Here is a 21643-nt window from a genome sequence, read left to right as displayed (position 1 = left end):
TCCCCTCATTCCATATTACCCTGAGATAAAGAGGATTTTTGCCATCAAGTCTGACTTGAAATCCCTGTTTCCTAAGGATGCTGGAAAGTATTCTCTGGCCCCAAGGATCTCTTATTATTATGATGGGCTGGAGGCTAGGTCCTGAGCAGTCTAGGGTTTTATGATCTCTTCGGAGGAAAAGTGAATCAGTGTTGAGTGCTAGAATAGAAATGGAGAAAAAAGGTGGAGGAGGATGAGTTGAGACTCCTGGGCCTCACAGGGCTCAGGAAAGTTGGTTTTGTGTCCCTCCCCACCTTTTCAACTCAAGGCTTGCACTCTTTGTCATATACTTCCTATCTCTTAATTTGTGTGGATGAAGATCAGCCTTACTGGTCGGGTTAGTGTTGGGAGTTTCTTCTAGGTGTGTGAAACCAGTCAGAGATGGGCTTCATGAGTCTAGGCTCAGTCTAGACCCAATTTTCATTATCCTTTCCAAAGTTGGGGAAGATGAGGTCAGGAAGCATCCCTTTTCCAAAGATCTGAGTAGCATTACCCCAAAGATCTTGCCATCTTGCAATAGAAGGAATGGGAAGGCTTTGATTCTTCCTCATAGCTTTCAGGCCTGCTATGAATGAAGAACAGATAGAGGCCCAAGGTAAACAGAATCGCAAGAGAACCCTTCTAACAATGCCATTCCTAAATGTATTTAGGAATAAAAATATTAATTTGTAATGTACAATAGATCTTTGAGGCCTCATACTTTGGAGCAGCCCTTAGAACAAATAATTTAATCTGTCTCTGAGTTATCCCCTGGGAGTATCATTAAAGGAGTGATAGGCTGTGTCCTGAGTTCTAATCATACCTTTGCCATTACTAACTATGTGGTTGTGGGCAAGTGAGCCATCTCCCCTTCCTGGGTTTCACTTTCCTTATCTGTAAAATGAAAGAGCCAGACTAGAAGATCTAAGATCCCTTTGACATCATCGTTCCATGATTCCACAGTTGAAACGAGATATCTACTCACGTGGCCACTTCCATTCTTTCTCTGTTCTTCTAGTTCAGATTGGTCATGTCCTATTTATCTGAGATGACAGAAGAGCAGACCTTGGTCATGTATAGTGGCCACCCCTTGGGCCTCTTCCCCAGCAGTCCCAGTGCACCACGGCTTGTAATCACCAATGGAATGGTGGGTAACCTCAAAGAATGGAAAGGGCCATCTTCCACATACAAATAATTTAATCTGTCTCTGAGTTAGCCCCTGGGAATATGATTAAAGGAGTGATAGGCTGTGTCCTGAGTTCTAATCGTACCTTTGCAATTACTAACTATATATTTTCTAGGTAATTCCCAATTATTCCTCCAGAATGGAATATGAGAAGCTCTTTGCAATGGGAGTCACAATGTAAGTGAACATTTTAAAAGAGATAACCAACTTGATCATTTGGGAGTTATTTTATTCATGATCTTGACCTGATCTTGACCAAATCCATGCGCCATTAAAGAGGTATAAGTCAGAGCCTATCTTTGTCTGCAGGGAGCTCATAATTGGTGTGAGAAAAATAGATTTAGAGACATGAAGCAATTAGTGAACAAGACTTTGTGTATATAGGTAGTGTGGTATAGGGAAATCTAGAGTCAGAGAAAGTAGGTAGAAATCCTGACTCATTTTGTTGTTCAGTCATTTTCAGTCATATCTGACTCTTTATGATCTAATTTGGGATTTTCTTGGCAAGGATACTGTAGTGGTTTGCCATTTCCTTCTCCAGTTCATTTTACAGATGAGGACCCTGAGGCAAACAGGGTTAAGTGATTTGCTCAGTCATACAGCTAGTAAGTGTCTGAGCCTGGATTTGAACTCAGAAATATGAGCCTTTCTGATTCCAGATTAGAAACTCTATCCACTGAGCCACCTATTATTTACTATCTACATATCCTTTGGCAAGATGACCTCTCTGGGCCTAATCTCATTTCTCATTTATAAAATAAAGTGATAAGAGACAGAATTAGGGTTCCAAAGTTGATTATCTCTAGGATCCCTTCCGACTCTCTGTCTGAGAGAAAGGGAAAGGAACAAGCATTATATAGCCCCTACAATGTACCAGACACTGTGCAAAGTGCTTTTTATAAATATTATCTCATTTGATCTTCACCTCAACCCTGGGAGGTAGGTGCTCTCTATCCCCATTTTACAGTTGAGGAAATTGAGGCAAACAGAAGTTGTGACTTATCCAGAGTCACACAGCTAGTATAGCTGAGGTCCTATTTGAACTCAGGACTTCTACATCCACAGTGCCACTAGATGCCTCTATGATTTTATGATCCCATGTTAATCATGTAATAAATGGAAAAATAGGATAAGCAAAATGAGGAAATATTTCCACTACCTACCCTAGCGATACTACTTCCTCCTCTATCACCCTCCTCCCTACCCTCCTCCAAATCTCCAATCACCAGGTTGTTTTGAAGATGAAATAATATTGGGCTTGGAGCCCAAAGTCCAGATCCCATATCTGCCATTTACTAAGAGACCATGGCAAATCATTTAACTGCTATGAGCCTCAGTTTCTCATCTGTAAAATGGGGATAAGTGGGCCAGCAATGCCTTCATCACAGTGAGAAACCATGGTGTAGCAGAAAGAAGGCTAGACTTGTAGTCAAGAGAGAATTGTGTTTGAATTCTTTTTCTAACACTAGCAGGTGGCCAAGGGCAGATCACGTAACCTCTCTGATCTTCAATTTCTTCATCTATAAAATGGGGGTAATAATAATACCTGTAATAATTAGCTCAAGTTGGAGAATGCAGATACAATTGGGTAAAGGCCACATTGCACAATGTAAAGAAAGCATTTTGCAGGTGCATTAAAAAGCTTTGCAAGTTTCAGCTATTATTGTTAGGATAAGTGTAGGAGTTTACAGGAGGGTGAGGTAATTGTGGCTTGCATAGTGAGAAATAAATTGTGAGCTTATAAGTGAAACAGAGTAAGGAAAGGAGAAGCAAGAGAATGATGAGTGCACTGACTGCAGCGTTGTAAATAAAGCCAGTGATGATGGTAACAAAACTAATGGACGTACAAAACAGGTCAAAAGGAATCAGAGAAACAACTGGTCATTTACGGCCTTGTCCAAGTTAATATACACATTTTAAACATCTGTAAATAGCAAGGTTGTGGGTGCATTTATGTGTTGCTATTGAGTCATTTAAGTTGTTTCTGACTCTCCATGACCCTATTTAGGGGTTTTCTTCACAAAGATACTGGAGAGGTTTCCCGTTTCCTTTTTCAGTTCATTTTACAGATGAGGAAACTGAGGCCAACAGAGTTAAGTGACTTACCCAGGGTCACACAGTTACTAAATGTCTGAGGACAGATTTGAACTCAGGAAGATGAGTCCTCCTGACTCCAAGTCCAGTGCTCTATCCACTGTGTCATCCAGCTGCCCACATCTACATAATCATTTCAACCCAAACATGAAAGAAAGTACTTCCCATATATAATCTCATTTGATGCTCCCAACAATCCTTGGAGGCAAATATTACCAGAGGGCAGATATAGTTGGCTTTGACCTGAGATTTCCAAAGTTCCAAGAAAGAACCATCTCTCTCACTGAGCTGTTGTGAGAAAAATGCTTTGTAAACTGTTAAGTGCCATGAAAATGTGAAAATTTTATATGATCCTCATTTTCTCCCCAGATGAGGAAACCTAGGGGCCCAATGTTTAAGGTCCCACTTTGTGCTATGTTCATTCCATCTTCTTTCTTGTGGGCAGGTACGGACAGATGACAGCAGGAAGTTACTGCTACATTGGACCCCAGGGAATAGTTCATGGCACAGTGGTAAGGGATTCCCAGAGGGCATTGGCCATGCAGAGAAATACATTCTTATGGCCTGAGTTCAGATACCCAAGAGGCCAGAAATAGTAAAAATCCTACCCAAGGCCAGAGTCTCCAACGGACCAGCCCCCCTCAGGCTCTCGGCCTCAAAGGGAATAGAAACTCATACTTCCTCCCTATGTGATTTCTAAACTGCGAGGAAGAACTGACTAACCCTTCTTCAGCTACCCCATCCCACCCTGGGCCCACATGATTCCTAATATCTCCTGTGACCTCCCTGACCATGAGCTCCTCTTCTCCAACCCTTTCTACTCCCATCCTGCTTTTTCCTGGGAACTGGAGGGTCTGAGGCCATTAGCTGTACCCTAGGCATACAGATACAACTCTCTGAGCTGTGATCCCCTTTATCTAACAAGCATGTGCCTAGGGCAGACCATCCTCTGGGCCATTTCTTCCCGTTCCCCAGCTGAATTTGCCCAAGGTTTAAGAAGTTTGCATGAACAAAAGCTTTCTTATGGTTTTCTCTGCAGCTGACAGTGCTCAATGCTGGCCGGCGCTACTTGGGAGTGGAAGACTTAAGTGGAAAGGTTTTTGTTACCTCTGGTCTTGGAGGAATGAGTGGTGCTCAAGCCAAGGCTTCTGTCATTGCTGGTTGTGTGGGAGTGATAGCTGAGGTGAGGTCAGCATTCTTTAAAAAGAAGGAACCCTGGGCTTAGGACCATAACTCTAAAGCTAGAAAGGATGTCAGAGCCCATCTAAGCCAATGTCTTCATTTTACAAAGGAGGAAACGGAGTCTGAGGGAGGGAAAATGATTGCACTCAAATCTATGTTCCCCATCTAATTAACCATGGGACTATGGGCAAATCATTTCATTATCTGAACCTCAATTTCTTCCTCTGTGAAATGGGGGTAGCACAACCTGCTTCATAGGGCTTTCATGTAGAAAACCTTCCATAAATTGTATAATATTATATGAGTGTGACCTCTGGTTTTTCTAACTCCTACTAGTGAGAGAAAGGACAGAGTCCTCACGACAGATTTAATTGTCAGCTTGATTTCCCCCAACAGGGAGAACATCAAAAGATCATCCATTTTATATTTATTGGGAAAAAAATGCCATAAGGTGTTTCAAATCTTAGGACAGTGGTAAGGACAGGGAACCGGGGACAAGAAGCCCCGGATTTAAGCTCTTACTCAGCAACTGTCCTACCAGAGGGATCTTTGGCAAACCCCTTCCTTCTCTCTAGACCATAGTTTCTTCATCTGTAAAATGAGAGAGGAGGACTAGGTGACTTTAAAAATTCTCTCCAGTTCTGAATGCTGTGGTCTGTCCCGAGTTCAGTGATTGCTAAGTTTCGCATCTTGTGACCTTCTTCAATGAACACTACCTAAGGGTGAGGTTTCTGTATAATCTAGATGCCTTTGGTCTCTTTTATAGCTAGATTCTGAACCATATATCACACTGCATTTTCTTATCATCCTCCCCCATGCTTTACATTCAAACTTGGACTAACCTTAGCAAAAATGATCGTCCATATGCGTTGTAGGTTGATAAAGCTGCACTCTTGAAGCGTCACCAGCAAGGCTGGCTGATGGAAGTCACAGAGAGTCTGGACTACTGCATTAAGCGACTCAGGTAGGATTTATTGTCCTTGATATTAAAGATGCTGGGCATGAGGCAGAGATGAGCAGCTTGGTTTTTAAGTGGGGGCAGTATGGTGAAATGAAAAGAAGAAAGCCAAGAGATTTGGTTATAATTCTGGCCTTGGTACCAACTATCTATGTTACCTTGGGAACAATATCTTACCTCTCTGGACCTTGGCTTCCTCATCTGAAAATTGGATATCCTAATATTTACCCTACTGGCTTATTTGGGTTGTCATAATCTAATGAGATGACCCAGGCAAAATCTATTCTAATATCCTCATAAATATCAGTTGCTAAAAATTATGACATCATCATCATCATCATCATCGTCATCATCATCATCATCATCATTGCCTTCTTGGCCATCGCTGCCTAATTTATCAGGCCCATTTTGGCCCCAATTATTCCAGTGACTTATGAAGAAGACAGACATTGTGCTCTGTGTGGTCCACTTTAGTGGTCCCACAAAGCCCTGACCTTATTGTCCTGAAATTAGATGTCACCTGATTATTTTCCCCTGAGATTTAAAAATATTACTATGGCTGGGCCAGTGGAGGTTGATGTAAGTAAGAGTAACTGAGATGTTTGAAATGTTATATCTAGTACCTTTATGGTTCTATTTCAGGGAAGCAAGAAAGAAGAAAATTATCCTTAGCCTGGGTTACCATGGGAATGTGGTGGATCTTTGGTAAGTTTAGGTTGAATATTTTGGGAACTTTCTAAACTGAGTTGGTCTAAATAGTGTTCTCTGGAGTAAAGGTGAAATTCTGGAATAGGGTAGAAAAGGGACAAGATCTACTTTTGCCAACTATACATCATGACTAAGTCATTTTTCTTTTCTGACTCTCAATGTGTTCATCAGTAATATAGGGACAATGCAGTCTCACCTGTCTCATAGCCTTGTTTGTATTACTAAAGAGAGAAATGAAAACTTCAGACAAAAAAAATTAGACAAATAATTTAGGTCCCAAATCCTGATTACAAGTTCAAAAAAGTGTTTTTAAAACAACATTTTTAATATATTTTACTTTTTTCCAATTACTTGTAGAAACAATTTTAAACATTTGTTTTTTTTAAATTTTGAGTTCCAAATTCCCTCCTTCCCTTCCTTCCTCATTAAGAAGGCAAAGAATTTCTATATAAGGTTATACATGTCCTGCAAAACATATTTCCATATTAATTGTATCATAGAAGCAAACATAGACCAAAAAAACACAAGAAAAATAAAGAAAAAATTTGAAAGTATGCCTCAATCTGCATTCAGATTCCATCAGTTCTTTATCTAGAGGTGAATAGTGTTTTTAATCTTGAGTCCTTCAGAATTGTCTTGGATCTCTGCATTGTTGAGAAGAGTTAAGTCATTCATAGTTGATCTCATACAATATTGCTGTTACTGTGTACGATGTTCTCCTGGTTCTGCTCACTTCATTTTGCATCTGCATATTCTAAAAGTCATGAGATCTTCTCTTGTCACTTTGCACTGCACTTAATTTTATCCCTCATCTTTTCTTGGGTCAGGGAGAGACTTGTCTATGAGCTGGACACAACGGGGGAACTGCTGGTAGACCTGGGATCTGACCAGACCTCCTGCCACAATCCTTTCAATGGTGGATATTACCCTGTTCAGCTCACTTTTAAGGAAGCCAATCAGCTCATGGCCACAGATCCAGCCAAGTTTCGGGACCTGGTGAAAGAAAGGTAAAGGCAACTCCAGCTACAGAACTTTTGGATATTTGGTAACTTTCCCTCATTCTTTTGGTGTGTTACAGAGCCAAATGCAATCTTAAAGACATTCAGTGTCAATATAAAGTGAAGCCATTTAAGGAGATCTGAGAAGGCTTTGCCTTCTCTCAAAATATCTTTCCCGTACTACCTAAAATTCTTCCTTTCACGTTAGTAAACTGCTTGAAATGATACCATTAAAGGGCTAAAAATGTAATTATACCTGAAAAAGAAGCATATTAAATCTCTTCTTAAAAATAATTGGTGTAGAATTAGAGTAAGGGGAGTGGTAGACCCCTTCAGGTCACATCACTTAGCCTCCAGTGTTCTCATTTTGGCCAAATCCTTCGGGAGCATCAGAAGCAGGTGTGTGTGTGGGGGGGGGGGGGGGGTGGTGCAGAGAAAGAGAGAAAGAGAAAGACAGAGACAGACACACACACACACAAAGACAGACAGAGAGAGAGACAGACAGACAGACAGACAGAGACAGAGACAGACAGACAGAGACAGACAGAGACAGACAGAGAGAACATAGCTGGGGATTGGTGGGGGGACTGGGAGGAATCTAAGACATTTGTTTTATTAGTAATTGCATCACTGATTTAACCTTTAGTCCCAAGCTAAATGCTGTCTCTGGGTTTCAGCACAATGAGAAAGGCAAGACAATAGATCATTGGGACAGGACAATTGATGAGCAGGATGGGAAAACAGGTGTTGTCAAGGAACTTGACTAGAGTATTAGCCTCTACCTTTGAGATTGTCAATAGTAAGCTATAAAAGTGGAGTATGAGCCAGCGTTTCTAAATTGTCCCTCATATGGATGGTAGTACCATCCATGTTGTCAGGAGTGGCAACTGGCAGCTGGTATGGCCCTGGAGAGTCTGGCTGCCTGAGTAGCTTCTCCTTTGTGTCTGTGTCTGTGTTCCCATGTATTGTGTGAACCTGGGAATAATCTCCCTCAGTTCTCTCCACTCCAAGCAGAAGGTCTTAAGGCAGAGCATACATCAAAGAACATGAGTAGTAATGATGCTATACCATAGGTCAGTGACAGTTGTATTTTTGACAGCACCTTCTGAGCCTATCCCTATATTCCTGGGTGAATTGTGCTAGAAATGAGGGGACTCTTTAAGGGAGAAACTGCAGAGCTTTGACCCTAAGAACTCAACCACAGTAGTAAATATCACCACATTGGACAAATTCCTAGGGCACTTGTACAGACACATACTTACTTCCCCAGCTCCCTATCTGCTAGACATACCAATGGCAGGGAAATTTTTCCTTGGGAAACTAAAGCTACAGATAATACAACTTCACCCTTCCCATTCCTCAAAATATTCCCTGGAATAGATTCTTATTCTGGAAGCAATCTAAACTGCCTAAAGGCATCAAGGTTGACCAGACTAATTTTATATTACCAGTTTGTCATATATATATATATACACACACACATATATGTATATATATACATATGTATGTATATATATACATATATGTATACATATATTATTATACACATGTATATATGTTTGTTTTATTTTTCAACATTCACTTCTTAAAGTTTAGAGTTTTAAATTTTCTCCCCTTCACTCTCCTTCCCCCTTCCCAAGACGGCATGCAATCTGATATAGACTCTACTTATACATTCATATTAAACATATTTTCATATTAGTCATGATGTAAAGAAGAATTAGAACTAATGAGAGGAACCACGAGAAAGAAGAAACAAAACAGAACAACAAAAGAAAAGGAGAGTGAATAGTATGCTTCCATCTGCATTCAGACTCCAAAATTCTCTCTCTGGATGTGGATGGCATTTTCCATCATGAGTCTTTTGGAGTTGTCTTAGATCCTGGCATTGCTGAGAAGAGCTAAGTCTATCAAAGTTACTCATAGTATGATGTGGTGGTTACTGTGAACAAGGTTCTTCTGGTTCTGCTCATTTCACTCAACATCAATTCATAATAATCTTTTCAAGTTTTTCTGAATTCTGCCTGCTCATCATTTCTTATAGCATAATAACATTTCATTACATTCATATACCACAACTTGTTCAGTCATTCCTCAACTGATAGACATCCCCTTAATTTCCAATTCTCGGCCACCACAAAAAGAGCTGCTATAAATACTTTTGTATATATGAGTCCTTTTCCTATTTTTATGGCCTCTTTAGGATACAGACCTAGAAGTGGTATTGCTGGGTCAAAGGGTATCCACAGTTTATAGCCCTTTGGACATAATTTCAAATTGCTCTCCAGAATGGTTGGATCAGCTCACAGCTCCGCTAAGAATACATTTAGTGTTCTGGTTTTCCCACATCTTCTCCAACGTTTATCATTTTCCTGTTTTGTCATGTTAATCAATCTGATAGGTGTGAGGTGGTACCTCAGAGTTCTTTTGATTTACATTTCTCTAGTCAATAGTGATTTAGAGCACTTTTTCATATGACTAAAGGTAGCTTTAGTTTCTTCCTCTGAAACTGCCTGTTCATATCCTTTGACTATTTCCCAATTGGAGAATAACTTATATTCTTATAAATTTAACTCAGTTCTCTATGTTTTTTAGAAATGAGGCCTTTATCAGAGACACTAGCTATAAAAATTATTTCTCAGCTTTCTTCTTCCCTTCTAATCTTGGTTGCATTGACTTTGTGCAAAAAAACCTTTTCAATTTAATGTAATCAAAATCATTCATTTTGCATTTCATAATGTTCTCTGTCTCTTGTTTGTTCATAAATTCTTCTCTTCTCTGTAGATCTGATGGGCAAACTATTCCTTGCTCTCTTAGTTTGCTTATAGAATCAGTCTTTGTATCTAAATCATGTACCCATTTTGACTTTATCTTGGTATAGCATGTAAGATGTTGGTCTATGCATAGTTGCTGCCATACTGTTTTCCACTTTTCCCATACAAATTTTGTTAAATAATGAGTTCTAATCCCAGAAGCTGGAGTCTTTGGATTTATCAAATAGTAGATTACTGTGGTTATTGACTACTATGTCTTGTGTACTTAACCTATTCCACTGATCCACCACTCTATTTCTTAGCCTATACTGGCAGCTTGTAAACATCCTTCTTCCTTCATAAATATCCCAGCTACTGCCATCCCTGCATAATGCTGCAAAGGTAACACATTTGCATTTTAGCTAGGCTGAGGGCTGCAGCTTTCCCTAGTTCACTTACTGCTGACTGCTATTTTCTTAGCCATGGATGGTATTGGCAGCTTTTCTGATAGTCATGCTAACAGAGGTTAGACTAGAATGACATCTCTTCTCAAGCCCTAGGTTCTTTCTCTGCAAAGTTAGGAGGTTGGATTGGATAGACTCTTGGATTCCCATTTCATTATCTCTGCCAAGGAAATCCCCAAAGGGGTCAGAAAGAGGCAGGCATGACTGAAAATTATTAAAGAACAATGAGATTCCTACCCTAGAGCCTATAATCCTATAACTTCTCATATTCTTCAATTGATTCCAAAAAAGAGAACAAGATGATACAGATACCTCATAGCATTTTTCCTGGATTCTCTCCTTTCCACACCTCACATCTTTCCTTTTATCATAATTATTTGGGTGCATTTCTCCCTGGCCTCTCATTCTACCATCCATTAGACTGTAAAGTCCTTGAAGACAAGGGCTATTTAGTTCAACTCAGTCCAGTATCTTGCACATAGTAAGGACAATATTTTTTGTTGTTTAAAGTTCCTCCCAATTCTGAGATTCTATAATTCTAAGTCCTTTGAGTTTATAATCCCCCTTTGCTTATGTGTTTCAGTCTGAAGAGGCATATAGCAGCAATCAACAGACTCTCAGAGAAAAACTTCTTTTTTTGGGACTATGGCAATGCTTTCCTCTTGGAAGCTCAGAGAGCTGGTGAGTATGCCCCAAGTATTTACAAGGCAGACCCACAAAGAGCAAGTACTTTAGAGTTAGCAATGGTACACTTAATTGGATTCAAAGGTAGTCCAGAAAGTTCAAATGTGATACATTGGCTATGAGTTATTCAGGGAAATTTGATGGTTGGGAATTTTCCTAATCTCTGAGGTTGACATCAGAAAGTTCAACTATGACACTTTCCAAATCACCACTTAGAACTCCTTGAGGAGTCAAGAGAAACTAAGAGAATGATCCTGGTTGGCAATTCTTTTTTTATATGAATTTTTAAATTTCAATTTTATTTTAATTTTCTGTTTCAAATTCTCTCTACCCTCTCCCACCATTACTCATTGAGAAAGCAAAAAAAAAAAAAAATAGAATCCGTTACAAATATGTATAGTCATGCAAAACAAAATTTGCACATTGGCCATGTTACCAAAAAAGGCAAGGAGGAGAGGGAAAAAGAAGAAAATATGCTTCATCTATACTCTGAGTTTATCAGTTTTCTCTTTGGGGCTGGATAGCATGTTTCGTCCTGAATCTTTTCGAAGTGTTCTTAGTCATTGTGTTGATTGGAGTTGCTAAGTCTTTGAAACGTAATTAGCTTTACAATATTGCTATTACTGTATAAATCATGAATGTTCTTAAGTTTTGGAGAAAACCAAAATCATTCAATTTTCAAAAATTGATCATTTGATGTCCAGAAAATACAGATATAATCCTTCATCATGGTTAGCAAGTTTTTATCCATATTTCTTCAATTCTATGTTATCTTAAAAAGTAGATTGTTTTCTTTTTTTTCTTCTCTTAAATTTTATTTTTTTGGTTCCAAATTCTCTCCCTTCCTGAACCCCTCACTCACTCATGGAGAAGATAAGAAATATAATAATCATTATATAAAAATATATTGGTATAATACATATAATGTAAAATATGCAAAACATTAGCCATGTATATCTTTTTCTTGATTCAAGAAAGGAAAAATTTCAAACACAGGGAGGAAGGAAAGGGAGAAATGCATTGCAAATGGAAAAGTAGATTTTTATGGTAAATCTCCCTTTCTCCCTCTCTGCCCCCCTCTCTCTTTTCTATTTGTGTCCCCAATACTCCACCCACAGCAAGTGCTTAATAAGTGTTTTTTTTCATTTATTCTATTTTTCAAAACAACAACAACAAAAACTTCCTTGTAGCTACAGTTCTAAACAAGAGAGATGGAAATATGGTGTGGTTGGAAGGGCCTTAGACCAAGCTCTGAGACATGTGACCAGTGAGGGACAGCAGCCCCCACTTTCCCACTACTTTCTGGTTATCTTTATATGTCGTCTTTTTCCATTAGAATACAAGCTCCTTGCGGGTAGGCTTTGTCTTTCTGCTTGCATTTTTATTACCAAAGCATGCCCCAGTGCTTTAACTACTGTAAGTGCTTAATAAATTCTTGATGTCTTGTCTCTGGTTGCCCTTTAGGAAGGGGTAAAAGAATTAGGGTTGGTTGTCCTTCACTGGTGTCCTTCACTGGAGATTAAAGTTTCAGAGGGAGAATTTTTTTTTCCACTGGTCTATTTGTCCCACCCTTCTTACTCTTAGCTTGACCATTCTGTGCAATGTGTTTATGAACTGCCTGCAGGTGCTGATGTGATGAAAAAGGGAGGCAATAAAACAGAATTCCGCTATCCATCCTATGTCCAGCACATAATGGGGTAAGAGAGAATGGGCAGAAGCAGTCTACATTCATTTCCATGTAATGCCTAGAAAGGACCTGCTCTTCAGGGCAGCCACTTGCTTTGGGGAGCCAAGTAATTACTATTCCCTAAGCACCCACTTGACCATGAAATGTTTAGGAATCAATGAAAAGACTAGCCTGGCTAGAGTTCATCTGGGGGATTAGTAGTTGATAAATCTAGAAAGCAGGATGTCAGAAAAAGGAGTTTGAACTTTATCCTTTGAAGAGTAGAGATTTTTAAGCAATGGAAGTATAAGACATTTCAAAAAGATTAATCTGCCAGTAAAGTATGAAAAGAGACTAGATAGACCTATCCGAAGACTTTTTCAATAAATAGTCATGGGATAAGGTTTTACTGGGGCTAGTAATAACAGTGGAAATGAAGAAGGGACATATAACAAAGATGTTAGGATGCAAGAATCATAGAATTTTGAGTTGGAAGGAATCTATGGATAATTTACACTGACCCCTTCATTTAACAAAGAAAGAAACAGGTTCAGGAAGATCAGATGAACTTTTCTGAACTCACATAGCTTGTTAATGGCAGAACCAGAACTTTAGAGAATCAGTCCACCATTATATAAAAGATGTAAAAAGAAAGGGGGCTTCAGGCAGACAGAGAAGTGGGAGAAAGTTAAAAAAAAGAATTATTTAGAATATACATATGTTTGTACGTATATATCTATGTATATAGCACACACATATATACATAATATATACATTATATAATGTATATATATGTATATGTATATGTATACACACATATAGTCAGCCCATTACCAATTCTGATTCTTACCCTCTTTGTTTTAGGGGTAAAAAATCTTTTCATTTCCTTTCCCACACCCTCCCCAAGGTAGATGAAATAAACACACTGGTGGAAATGATAATGATGATGAGAATACAAATGATTAAATTCTTGCATTTCTATACTACTGTATGGCTTTCAAAGTACATCTACAGCCCTCCAATTCATCCTCAGACCAGCCAAATACTATTATTCTCCTATTTTAGAGAAAGGAACTAGAGGTTAGAGAATTTATGATGGCAGGCTAGGAGTCGATTCTCCCTATTTCCAGTTCCAGTTGTCCTTTCCTCTTTGTGGTGTTGCCTCTAGTAGTTAGAAAGCACATCCCTCAGACAGAGTTTTGCTTTTCCTGCCTCAGATACTCTTGGGCTTAGAACCACTGGACCGTAATAGTCAGAACTGGGAGAAACTTTAGAGATTAGACCTCGTTTAACATTCTCATTTTATGGAAAAGGATACTGAAATTGAGAGGGGGAAGGAGAGTGCTCATAGCCACACAGAGCGGAGACTCAGAATCAGGAGTTCTTGGTCCAAATTCAGTCTTTATCCCCCCCTCCCTGCCCCATTTCAAAGTGTTTCCTTGTGAAGCTTCCCCCAGAGTGCACAGACAGCTACTGGGTTGTGTTGTGGTCCATGCTTCTTGTGTGGGTTTGGCTTTGTTTTTGCTGTTTTTCTGGGTGCAAACATTTTTGAAAATTTTCAAATAACCACTCAGAGTCCTTTCTGCTCAGATTAATTTGTTGGGGATGCTTTGGATTCTTTGTGCTTTGGCTAATGAAAGGAAAGCACTGCCAGAGGTCAGGACAAATAAGACAGGAACGTGAAGTATGCCTCCCAAGTGAAGCATTTTGCATTTCCCAGGGACATATTTTCTCTGGGCTTTGGACCTTTCCGTTGGGTTTGTACATCCGGGGACCCCCAAGACCTAGTGACCACAGACCTGCTGGCTACATCCATTCTGGAGGAGGCCATCCAACATGGAGGTAATACTACTTTTATTGAGAGCCATCTAGAGTCTGTCTCTTGCATTACAAAATGGAATAATTTAAATAAATAAATAGATAATTTAAATAAATAAACAATTGAATGGAATAAAATGGACCCACAGAATCTCAGAGCTAGAAAAAGCTTAGGAAAAAAGATATTAGAAATGGAAGTGGCCCAAGAACAAAGAACCTCAGAACTGAGAGGGTTCTCAAGAAAAAGGAGAGGGTAGCTTAGAGTGTAGAATACCACGGTTGGGATGGACCTTAATGATTAACCAATTACCAAGTAGTTATTAGATACCTACTATGTGCCAGGCACTATGCTGGACACTGATAATACAAAGACAAAATGAATCAGTCTTGGTTCTGAAAGAGTCTATAGTTCATCAAAGAAGATAAAGTGTACATATACACATATATACAGAGATCATACCACCAGTTGGGGTAATCAGGATTCTATATCTTAGAGCCTAAAATATCAAAGCTGGAGGGGATCCAAGAATATAGGATGTTAGAGCTGGGAGTGATCTTTGAACATATCTATGTTAGAGGCGGGAGATCATTAAACACAGCTCCCTCATTTTGCACAAGAGGAAAGTGGGAGTAGTCTACATGGCAGGTCTCTATGCCCCATGTGCAAATCAGAGATGTAGTATATCTGTCCCTCACCTCCCTGCCCACCATGTTTTCCCTTGGAGTCTTGTGAATTGGACCAAATGAGTTCTCAGGTCTCTTTCCGCCCTAATGCTTTTCAGTTCTGCTCACTGTTCTTGTAGTGATACTCCTCTGGGAAATGGGGATTGGAGAAGAGGGAAAAAGCATTCATTAAGCACCTATGAAGCACTTCACAAATATGATCTCTTTGATCCTTAAAGAAGGACCTTGGAAGCAAGGAAGAGGCATAAATACCCCAAGCAGCTTTCACAGGGCTTGGGTTAGGGATAGAGAAGAATGGGCAGGTTCTGGGTCTAGAAGAGTCCTAATGAACAAATGAAATGTAGAAGGGACAATAAAGACATGGAAAAGTAAGAATAAGCAGTTTCTTATAGCGTATGGAGCTAGGGAACTTAAAAAAAATAGCTAGCATTTATATCATTGTTGAGTCATTGTCAATTCTTCATAACCCCGTTTTGTTTTGTTTTGGTTTTTGGCAGAGATACTAGACGGGCTTGCTATTTCCTTCTCCAGCTTATTTTGTAGATGAGAAAATTAAGGCAAACAAGGTTAAGTGACTTGCCCAGCTATTAAGTGTCTAAGGCCAGATTTGAACTTAAGAACAGTCTTCTAACTCCAAGTCTGATGTTCTATCTACTGCACCACCTAGTTGCCCCAGCATTTATGTAGCACTTTTGCTGAGGTTTGAAAAGTGCTTTGCATATGATATTTCATCTGACCTTCACAACAACTCCCATTTTATAGATGGCAAAGTGTAAGTTATAGGGTTGCACAGCTAGTAAGTGCCTGAGGCAGGAATTCAACTCAGATCTTCCTTATTCCAACAATTTATTCACTGAGCTTCCTGGCTGCCCCACTGGGGATAAAATAGGTCTTACATTCTTCATGATGTTCCTTTTTCCTCCTTTCTTGTTGTAGTGAAAGACTCTGTGAAGCAACAGTATGCAGATAATATCCGTTGGATACAGGAAGCCGGGAAACACAAGCTAGTAAGTGGATTATAGAAAAAAATGTTGGTAGTTTAAGGGCTGCAAACATGGTCAGTCAAATACATTACACTGTACTCACAAAATCCCATAAATTCGGTTAGAACGGATGTCAGAGCCAATCAGTTCAAACTGTTTCTCTTTTTTAAATTATTGTTTTATTTTCAGTGTTCTACAATCACTTCCATATATCTTAGATTTTTTTCCTCTCCCTCCACCTCCTTCCCCCCTGCCTCCCCTCTCCCTCCCTGAGACAGCATACAATTTTATATAGGTTCTACACATACATTCCTATTAAATACATTTTCACCTTAGTCATGTCGCATGGAATTAAAATAAATGGGAGAAATCATAAAACAAACCAAAACATAATACAAAAGAAAATGATCTGGTTCATTCTGCAATGGAATTCCATAGTTCTTTCTCTAGATATGGAAGGCATTTTGTCTTAAGAGACCACTTGGAATTATTTAAGTCCTTACATTGAAATGATGTACTATGTCTACCAGAAAAATTCCTCACGCACTGTGGTTGTTGCTATGTACAAAATTCTCCTGGTTCTGCTCCTTTCACTCAGCATCAGTTCATAAAAGTCTTTCCAGGCCTCTCCAAAATCTTCCTGTTCATCATTTCTTACAGTACAATAGTATTCCATTACATTCATATACCATAATTTATTCAGCCATTCCCCAATTGATAGGCATCCCCTTGATTTCCAGTTTTTGGCCACCACAAAGAGAGCTGCTATAAATATTTTTGTACATGTGGGACCCTTTCCCATTTTTATGATCTCTTGGGGATACAGCCCTAGAAATGGTATTGCTGAATCAAAGGGTATGCACATTTTTGTAGCCCTTTGGGCATAGTTCCAAATTGCTCTCCAGAATGGTTGGATCAGTTCACAGTTCCACCAACAATGAATTAGTGTTCCAACTCTCCCACATCTTCTCCAACATTTATCATCTTCTTGCTTTGTCATGTTAGCCAATCTGATAGGTGTGATATGATATCTCAGAGCTGTTTTGATTTGCATCTCTCTAATCAATAGTGATTTAGAGCATTTTTTCATATGACTGTAGATAGCTGAGCTTTAATTTCTTCCTCTGAAAACTGCCTGTTCATATCCTTTGATCATTTATCAGTTGGGGAATGACTTGTATTCTTGTACATTTGACCCAGTTCTCTCTATATTTTAGAAATGAGGCCTTTATCACAGACACTAGTTGAAAAAATTCTTTCCCAGTTTTCTGCTTCCCTCCTAATCCTGGTTGCATTGGGTTTGGTTGTGCAAAACCTTTTCAATTTAATGTAATCAAAATTATTCATTTTGCACTTCATAATGTTTTCTATCTGTTGTTTAGTCAAAAATTCTTCCCTTATCCATAAATCTGATAAACACACTATTCCTTGCTCCACTAATTTGTTTATAGTATCAGTCTTTATACCTAGGTCATGTACCCATTTGGACTTTATTCTTGTGTACAGTGTCAGGCATTTCAACCTGTATCTCTATGGCATCTCTACAAGTGGTCATCCAGCCTCAAAGACCTCTCCGAGTCCACTATTTTCTAGCCTAGGTCCCAGCTATAAGCTATTCCTTGATGCAATGTGTTTCTAATCAACCATTCTCCTACCTTGTTTCACCCCACTATCTTTGAAATAGGGGCTGTAGCTTTTAGGGAGGCATAGATTCAGAAAGCATTATTTAATTCTAATTAAGAAACAGAAGACCTTAAGAGCACAGGTGATGTTTCCATCACTGTTATAGACAGAAAATAGGATATTTAAAAGAGAAAGACAAATCTTAGAGGTGAGCAACTGGTTAAGAAGATGGTGCTGAGAACAGAATCTGGATTTCTAGACCACGCCTTAAAATACAGAATAATGAGCTCTTAGCCCAGGATAAAGGACACACAGTGAAGGCTGGTTAAAAATATTTTTGCCTGGAGTATTTCAAATCTGATCAAGAGGACTTTAAACTGAAAAGAGAGGGCAGAGGGAAAAAAGCTGCTTCTATTTCCATCTACTTAGATTCTATAGATAGTAACAGTTACTATCTTAGGGAGAATAATAGCACTACAGATGTTCAGGATACTTGGGTAAAATCCTCTTTTTGCTTCTTTTTTCTATCCGAAGTAGAATAATCTTCAAAATGAAAGAGATTGAATAAAAATGGCTAAAAAACAGGCAAGACCCAGGATAAGTAAGAGGACAGTAAGAAAGGACCTAGTTGCCCTTGGTGAGTTCAAGTAGACTCCCAGAGTATTGATAGAACGTGTAGGCATGATGGCTAAGCTTCTTGACGGGACATGGAAGGTAAGAAAAGTACCACAAGAGTAGAGAAGGTCTAAATTTGGTCTAACTTTTTCCTAAAAGGAAGAATAGAAGGTACAAATTATAAGTCAATGGGCTTAACTTTAATTCCTATAAAATTCTAGAACGTATCATTAAAAGAAGTTTGTCAATACCTAGGAAAGGGAAACAGCATTAATATAGTTCCTACTATGTGTCAGACATTATGCTAAGCATTTTATGAATATTATTTCATTTGATCCTTATATGCGACCCTGAGGTAGAAGCTGTTTTTATCCCAAATTTACAGTCTAGTCTGGGAATGAAGATTCTGGCTACTGCGGGGAGTGGGGAGAGCTGTCCGACAGAAGGTCTAGGGCAGAAAAGAGAGGGTAGTAGGTAGGAAGAGGAGGTGTGACTAGGGCATAAACAGATTAAATCAAGTGACTTCTTGGTCTGGGGCTGGCAACTTGTTTTTTAAAAAATATTTTGATAAAGATTTTAATATAATGGAATTACTTTGTAATCCTATTTTTTTTTTCATTTTAAATTATTGTGAGAATAGGTTCATAGGATTAACTAGATGGTCAAAGGGGTCCACGACACAAAAAAAGTTAAGAACCCTTAAAAGGCAAGGTGAATAGAGCCCTGAGTCTAGAGTCAGGAAGACCTGAGTTCAAATCCAGCCTCACTCACTGTGATCATGAACAAGTCACTTAATATTTGTCTACCACTCTTTCCTCATCCATAAAACGGAGACAATAATAGCACCTACCTGCCAGAATATTGGCATATTCTTTGGGGGACAGTTATGTTAGTTATGCTGTGAGGATTGAGTAAATTGCCTTGCTAAAGATGTTTAATATATGCTTTCAAATGAAGGAATGACTCCTGGATTAAAGGAAGCAAGAACTGGAGGGAGGGGGAAGATGTAGAGATGACATGATAGCTGTCTTGAAATAATTGAAAGAATGTTCTATAGAAATGGGATTTGACTTGTTTTATTGGGTTACAGGAGCAAGGACAAGAAGCAATGGGTAGGGATTATAAAGAAGTGGAATTAGGCTTGATGTAAGGGTAAAAAAAACCTTTCCACCAATGAGAAGCATCCAAAAGTAGAACAGGCAGCCTGGGAAGGTCCCTGTCACTAGAGGTCTTTAAGAAATGGCTGGATAACCACTTGTTGAATAATGCTATAGAAAGGATTATTGGTCGGGTATGGCTGGGACAAGATGGACTGAGATCCTTTCCACCTCTGGGATTTCATGACTGTGAATTTCAAATGGATCTACTATTGTAGGAAAATAAAGCCAATGCAGAATATACCAGTTCTACTAGATACAAAATTCAAGGCTGATTCTTAGTACTAGAAAATGTAGTGGCACAGATGTGGGAAAAAAAAAGTCTTCCCCATTTTTTTTAGAATTAAGAACAGATCTTTACACAGGGATTGGGATAGTGATTGGATGAGTGATTTCATTGATATAGGGAACTTCTAAATAAGCAAATTCTCTCCCCCAACACAGGTCAGCAATTTCTCTGCGATTTATAGTCTTGGAGAGTGTCTAGAATATTGAGAAGCTAAATGATTTGCCCAAGGTTACAGAGTCAATATGTTTCCTTAGAGGGACTTGAACCTAGGTCTTCTTGGTCCTATCTAACCACTATGTCATTCTACATCTCATAAAATGTAAGCACATAGAAAGATAATTAGCACTACAATACAATGTCCAGTAGGTGCTGAATGGGTGTCCCAGATGATGCCCATGCCACAATTTTCCCACAAACTACAAAATGAGGAGAAACAACATTTCTGCCCACTTCCCCTTCCTTCCCCTTTGGGATATTATAAGTGGGAATGGGATTGTATCTACCAAGGTGCTTTGACCTTCCTGGAAAAAAGCTCTTTTCTTTGCAAAGTTTAGGGATTCTAAGTGGATTTCAGTTGTCTGTGCGATTCCCACCCCCACCCCCCACTCCAGGGAAGGACTGGCCACACATCCTTACTGGCTTGTGCTTGTTATCTTTTAGGTGGTAGGCTCCCAGGCACGGATTCTGTACTCTGATCAGAAGGGTCGTGTGGCCATTGCTGTGGCTATTAATCAAGGCATTGCTCAAGGAAAGATCAAGGTGAGATGGAGTCCACCATGAAAGAGTGCTGGTGGGGAATCAGGAGAATTCTGGGGTCCGAGCCTTTCCCAGGAAACCACTGATCTAACCAAGAGAAGTCATATGAGAACCCAAGAGAAATACATGCCCCCACAGAACTTGCTGCATGAATTAATCATCCACAATTAGTTTTACTTTATTTTTTTTTATTCTGAAATGAAACACCCTGCCAAAAAAAAAGCATTTCCATACACAGTGCAGAAAACAAAACCAGGATTCTATATGAAGCTGTGAGTCTCGATTTAATATAATTTGTTTTTTTTAAAAAAATTATGTACTAAATTCTACACATTATTTTTAAAATTATCCTTCTTGGCTACACTTCCTTCTGAATTTTTTTCTGTTTTCTGTGAATTTCTTCTTCTTTCTTTCTTTTCTTTCTCTTTCTTTCTTCCTTCTTTCTTTCTTTCTTTTTTTTTTTTTGGAGGCAATCAGGGTTAAATGACTTGCCCAGGGTCACATATTAATAAGTGTTTGAAATTAGATTTGAACTTAGATCCTCCTGACTCCTGTGCATTTTAAAAGATGTTTCCATGGTCTTCTTTTTGAGGGACTTGTATCTCCATTAACTAAGAGAAAGAAAAGGAAAAAAAAACCTTGTAATAAATAAGCATAATTAAGTAATACAAATCTACATGGTAGTCATGTCCAAAAAAGTATGTCACTCAATGATCTATGTCCATCCCCTCTGTCAGGACATAGGTAGCATGCTTCACCATCGATGTCTGGAAACATGGTTGGTCATTGCGTTGATTTGAACTTCTAAGTTTTTCTTTATAGTATGCATGCACAAATTGTTCTGGTTATTCGCAATTCATTCTGCATTAATTCATACTGCTAGATTCTTTAGAATTGTCTCTTTTGTTATTTCTTAAAGTGCGATCATATTTCATTACATTCACATACAACAGTTTGTTCGGCCATTCTTCAATTGTCTAAAAGGCTATCTAAACCCAGAACAAATT

At 38.9% G+C, this 21643-nt stretch overlaps 1 protein-coding gene and 1 long non-coding RNA gene across 3 annotated transcripts in view; one reads left to right on the top strand and one right to left on the bottom strand.

Annotated features, from left to right (window-relative positions):
• Nucleotides 1-21643, top strand: part of UROC1 (urocanate hydratase 1) — a 49466-nt gene that overhangs the window by 10117 nt on the left and 17706 nt on the right. Inside the window, exons 5-16 of one of the 2 annotated variants that reach the window (XM_072598358.1) lie at nt 1037-1165; nt 1320-1381; nt 3744-3810; nt 4338-4481; nt 5356-5444; nt 6081-6143; nt 6974-7153; nt 10945-11042; nt 12670-12742; nt 14432-14553; nt 16150-16220; nt 20541-20639. In XM_072598358.1, the coding sequence (XP_072454459.1) occupies nt 1037-1165; nt 1320-1381; nt 3744-3810; nt 4338-4481; nt 5356-5444; nt 6081-6143; nt 6974-7153; nt 10945-11042; nt 12670-12742; nt 14432-14553; nt 16150-16220; nt 20541-20639 (1197 nt within the window). The remainder of the gene's footprint in view (nt 1-1036; nt 1166-1319; nt 1382-3743; nt 3811-4337; nt 4482-5355; nt 5445-6080; nt 6144-6973; nt 7154-10944; nt 11043-12669; nt 12743-14431; nt 14554-16149; nt 16221-20540; nt 20640-21643) is intronic. The other variant, XM_072598359.1, reaches the window with a different exon arrangement.
• The window catches only part of LOC140497431 (uncharacterized), a 35211-nt gene continuing 34375 nt past the window's right edge, over nt 20808-21643 (bottom strand). Inside the window, exon 3 of the long non-coding RNA XR_011964685.1 lies at nt 20808-21247. This is a non-coding gene — a long non-coding RNA (uncharacterized lncRNA). The remainder of the gene's footprint in view (nt 21248-21643) is intronic.

The sequence above is a fragment of the Notamacropus eugenii genome, chromosome 3 (genome assembly GCF_028372415.1).
Source record: "Notamacropus eugenii isolate mMacEug1 chromosome 3, mMacEug1.pri_v2, whole genome shotgun sequence".
In the NCBI taxonomy this organism is placed as follows: Eukaryota; Metazoa; Chordata; class Mammalia; order Diprotodontia; family Macropodidae; genus Notamacropus; species Notamacropus eugenii.
Note: the sequence above shows the minus strand (reverse complement) of the source record. Positions and strands in the feature narration are given on the sequence as shown.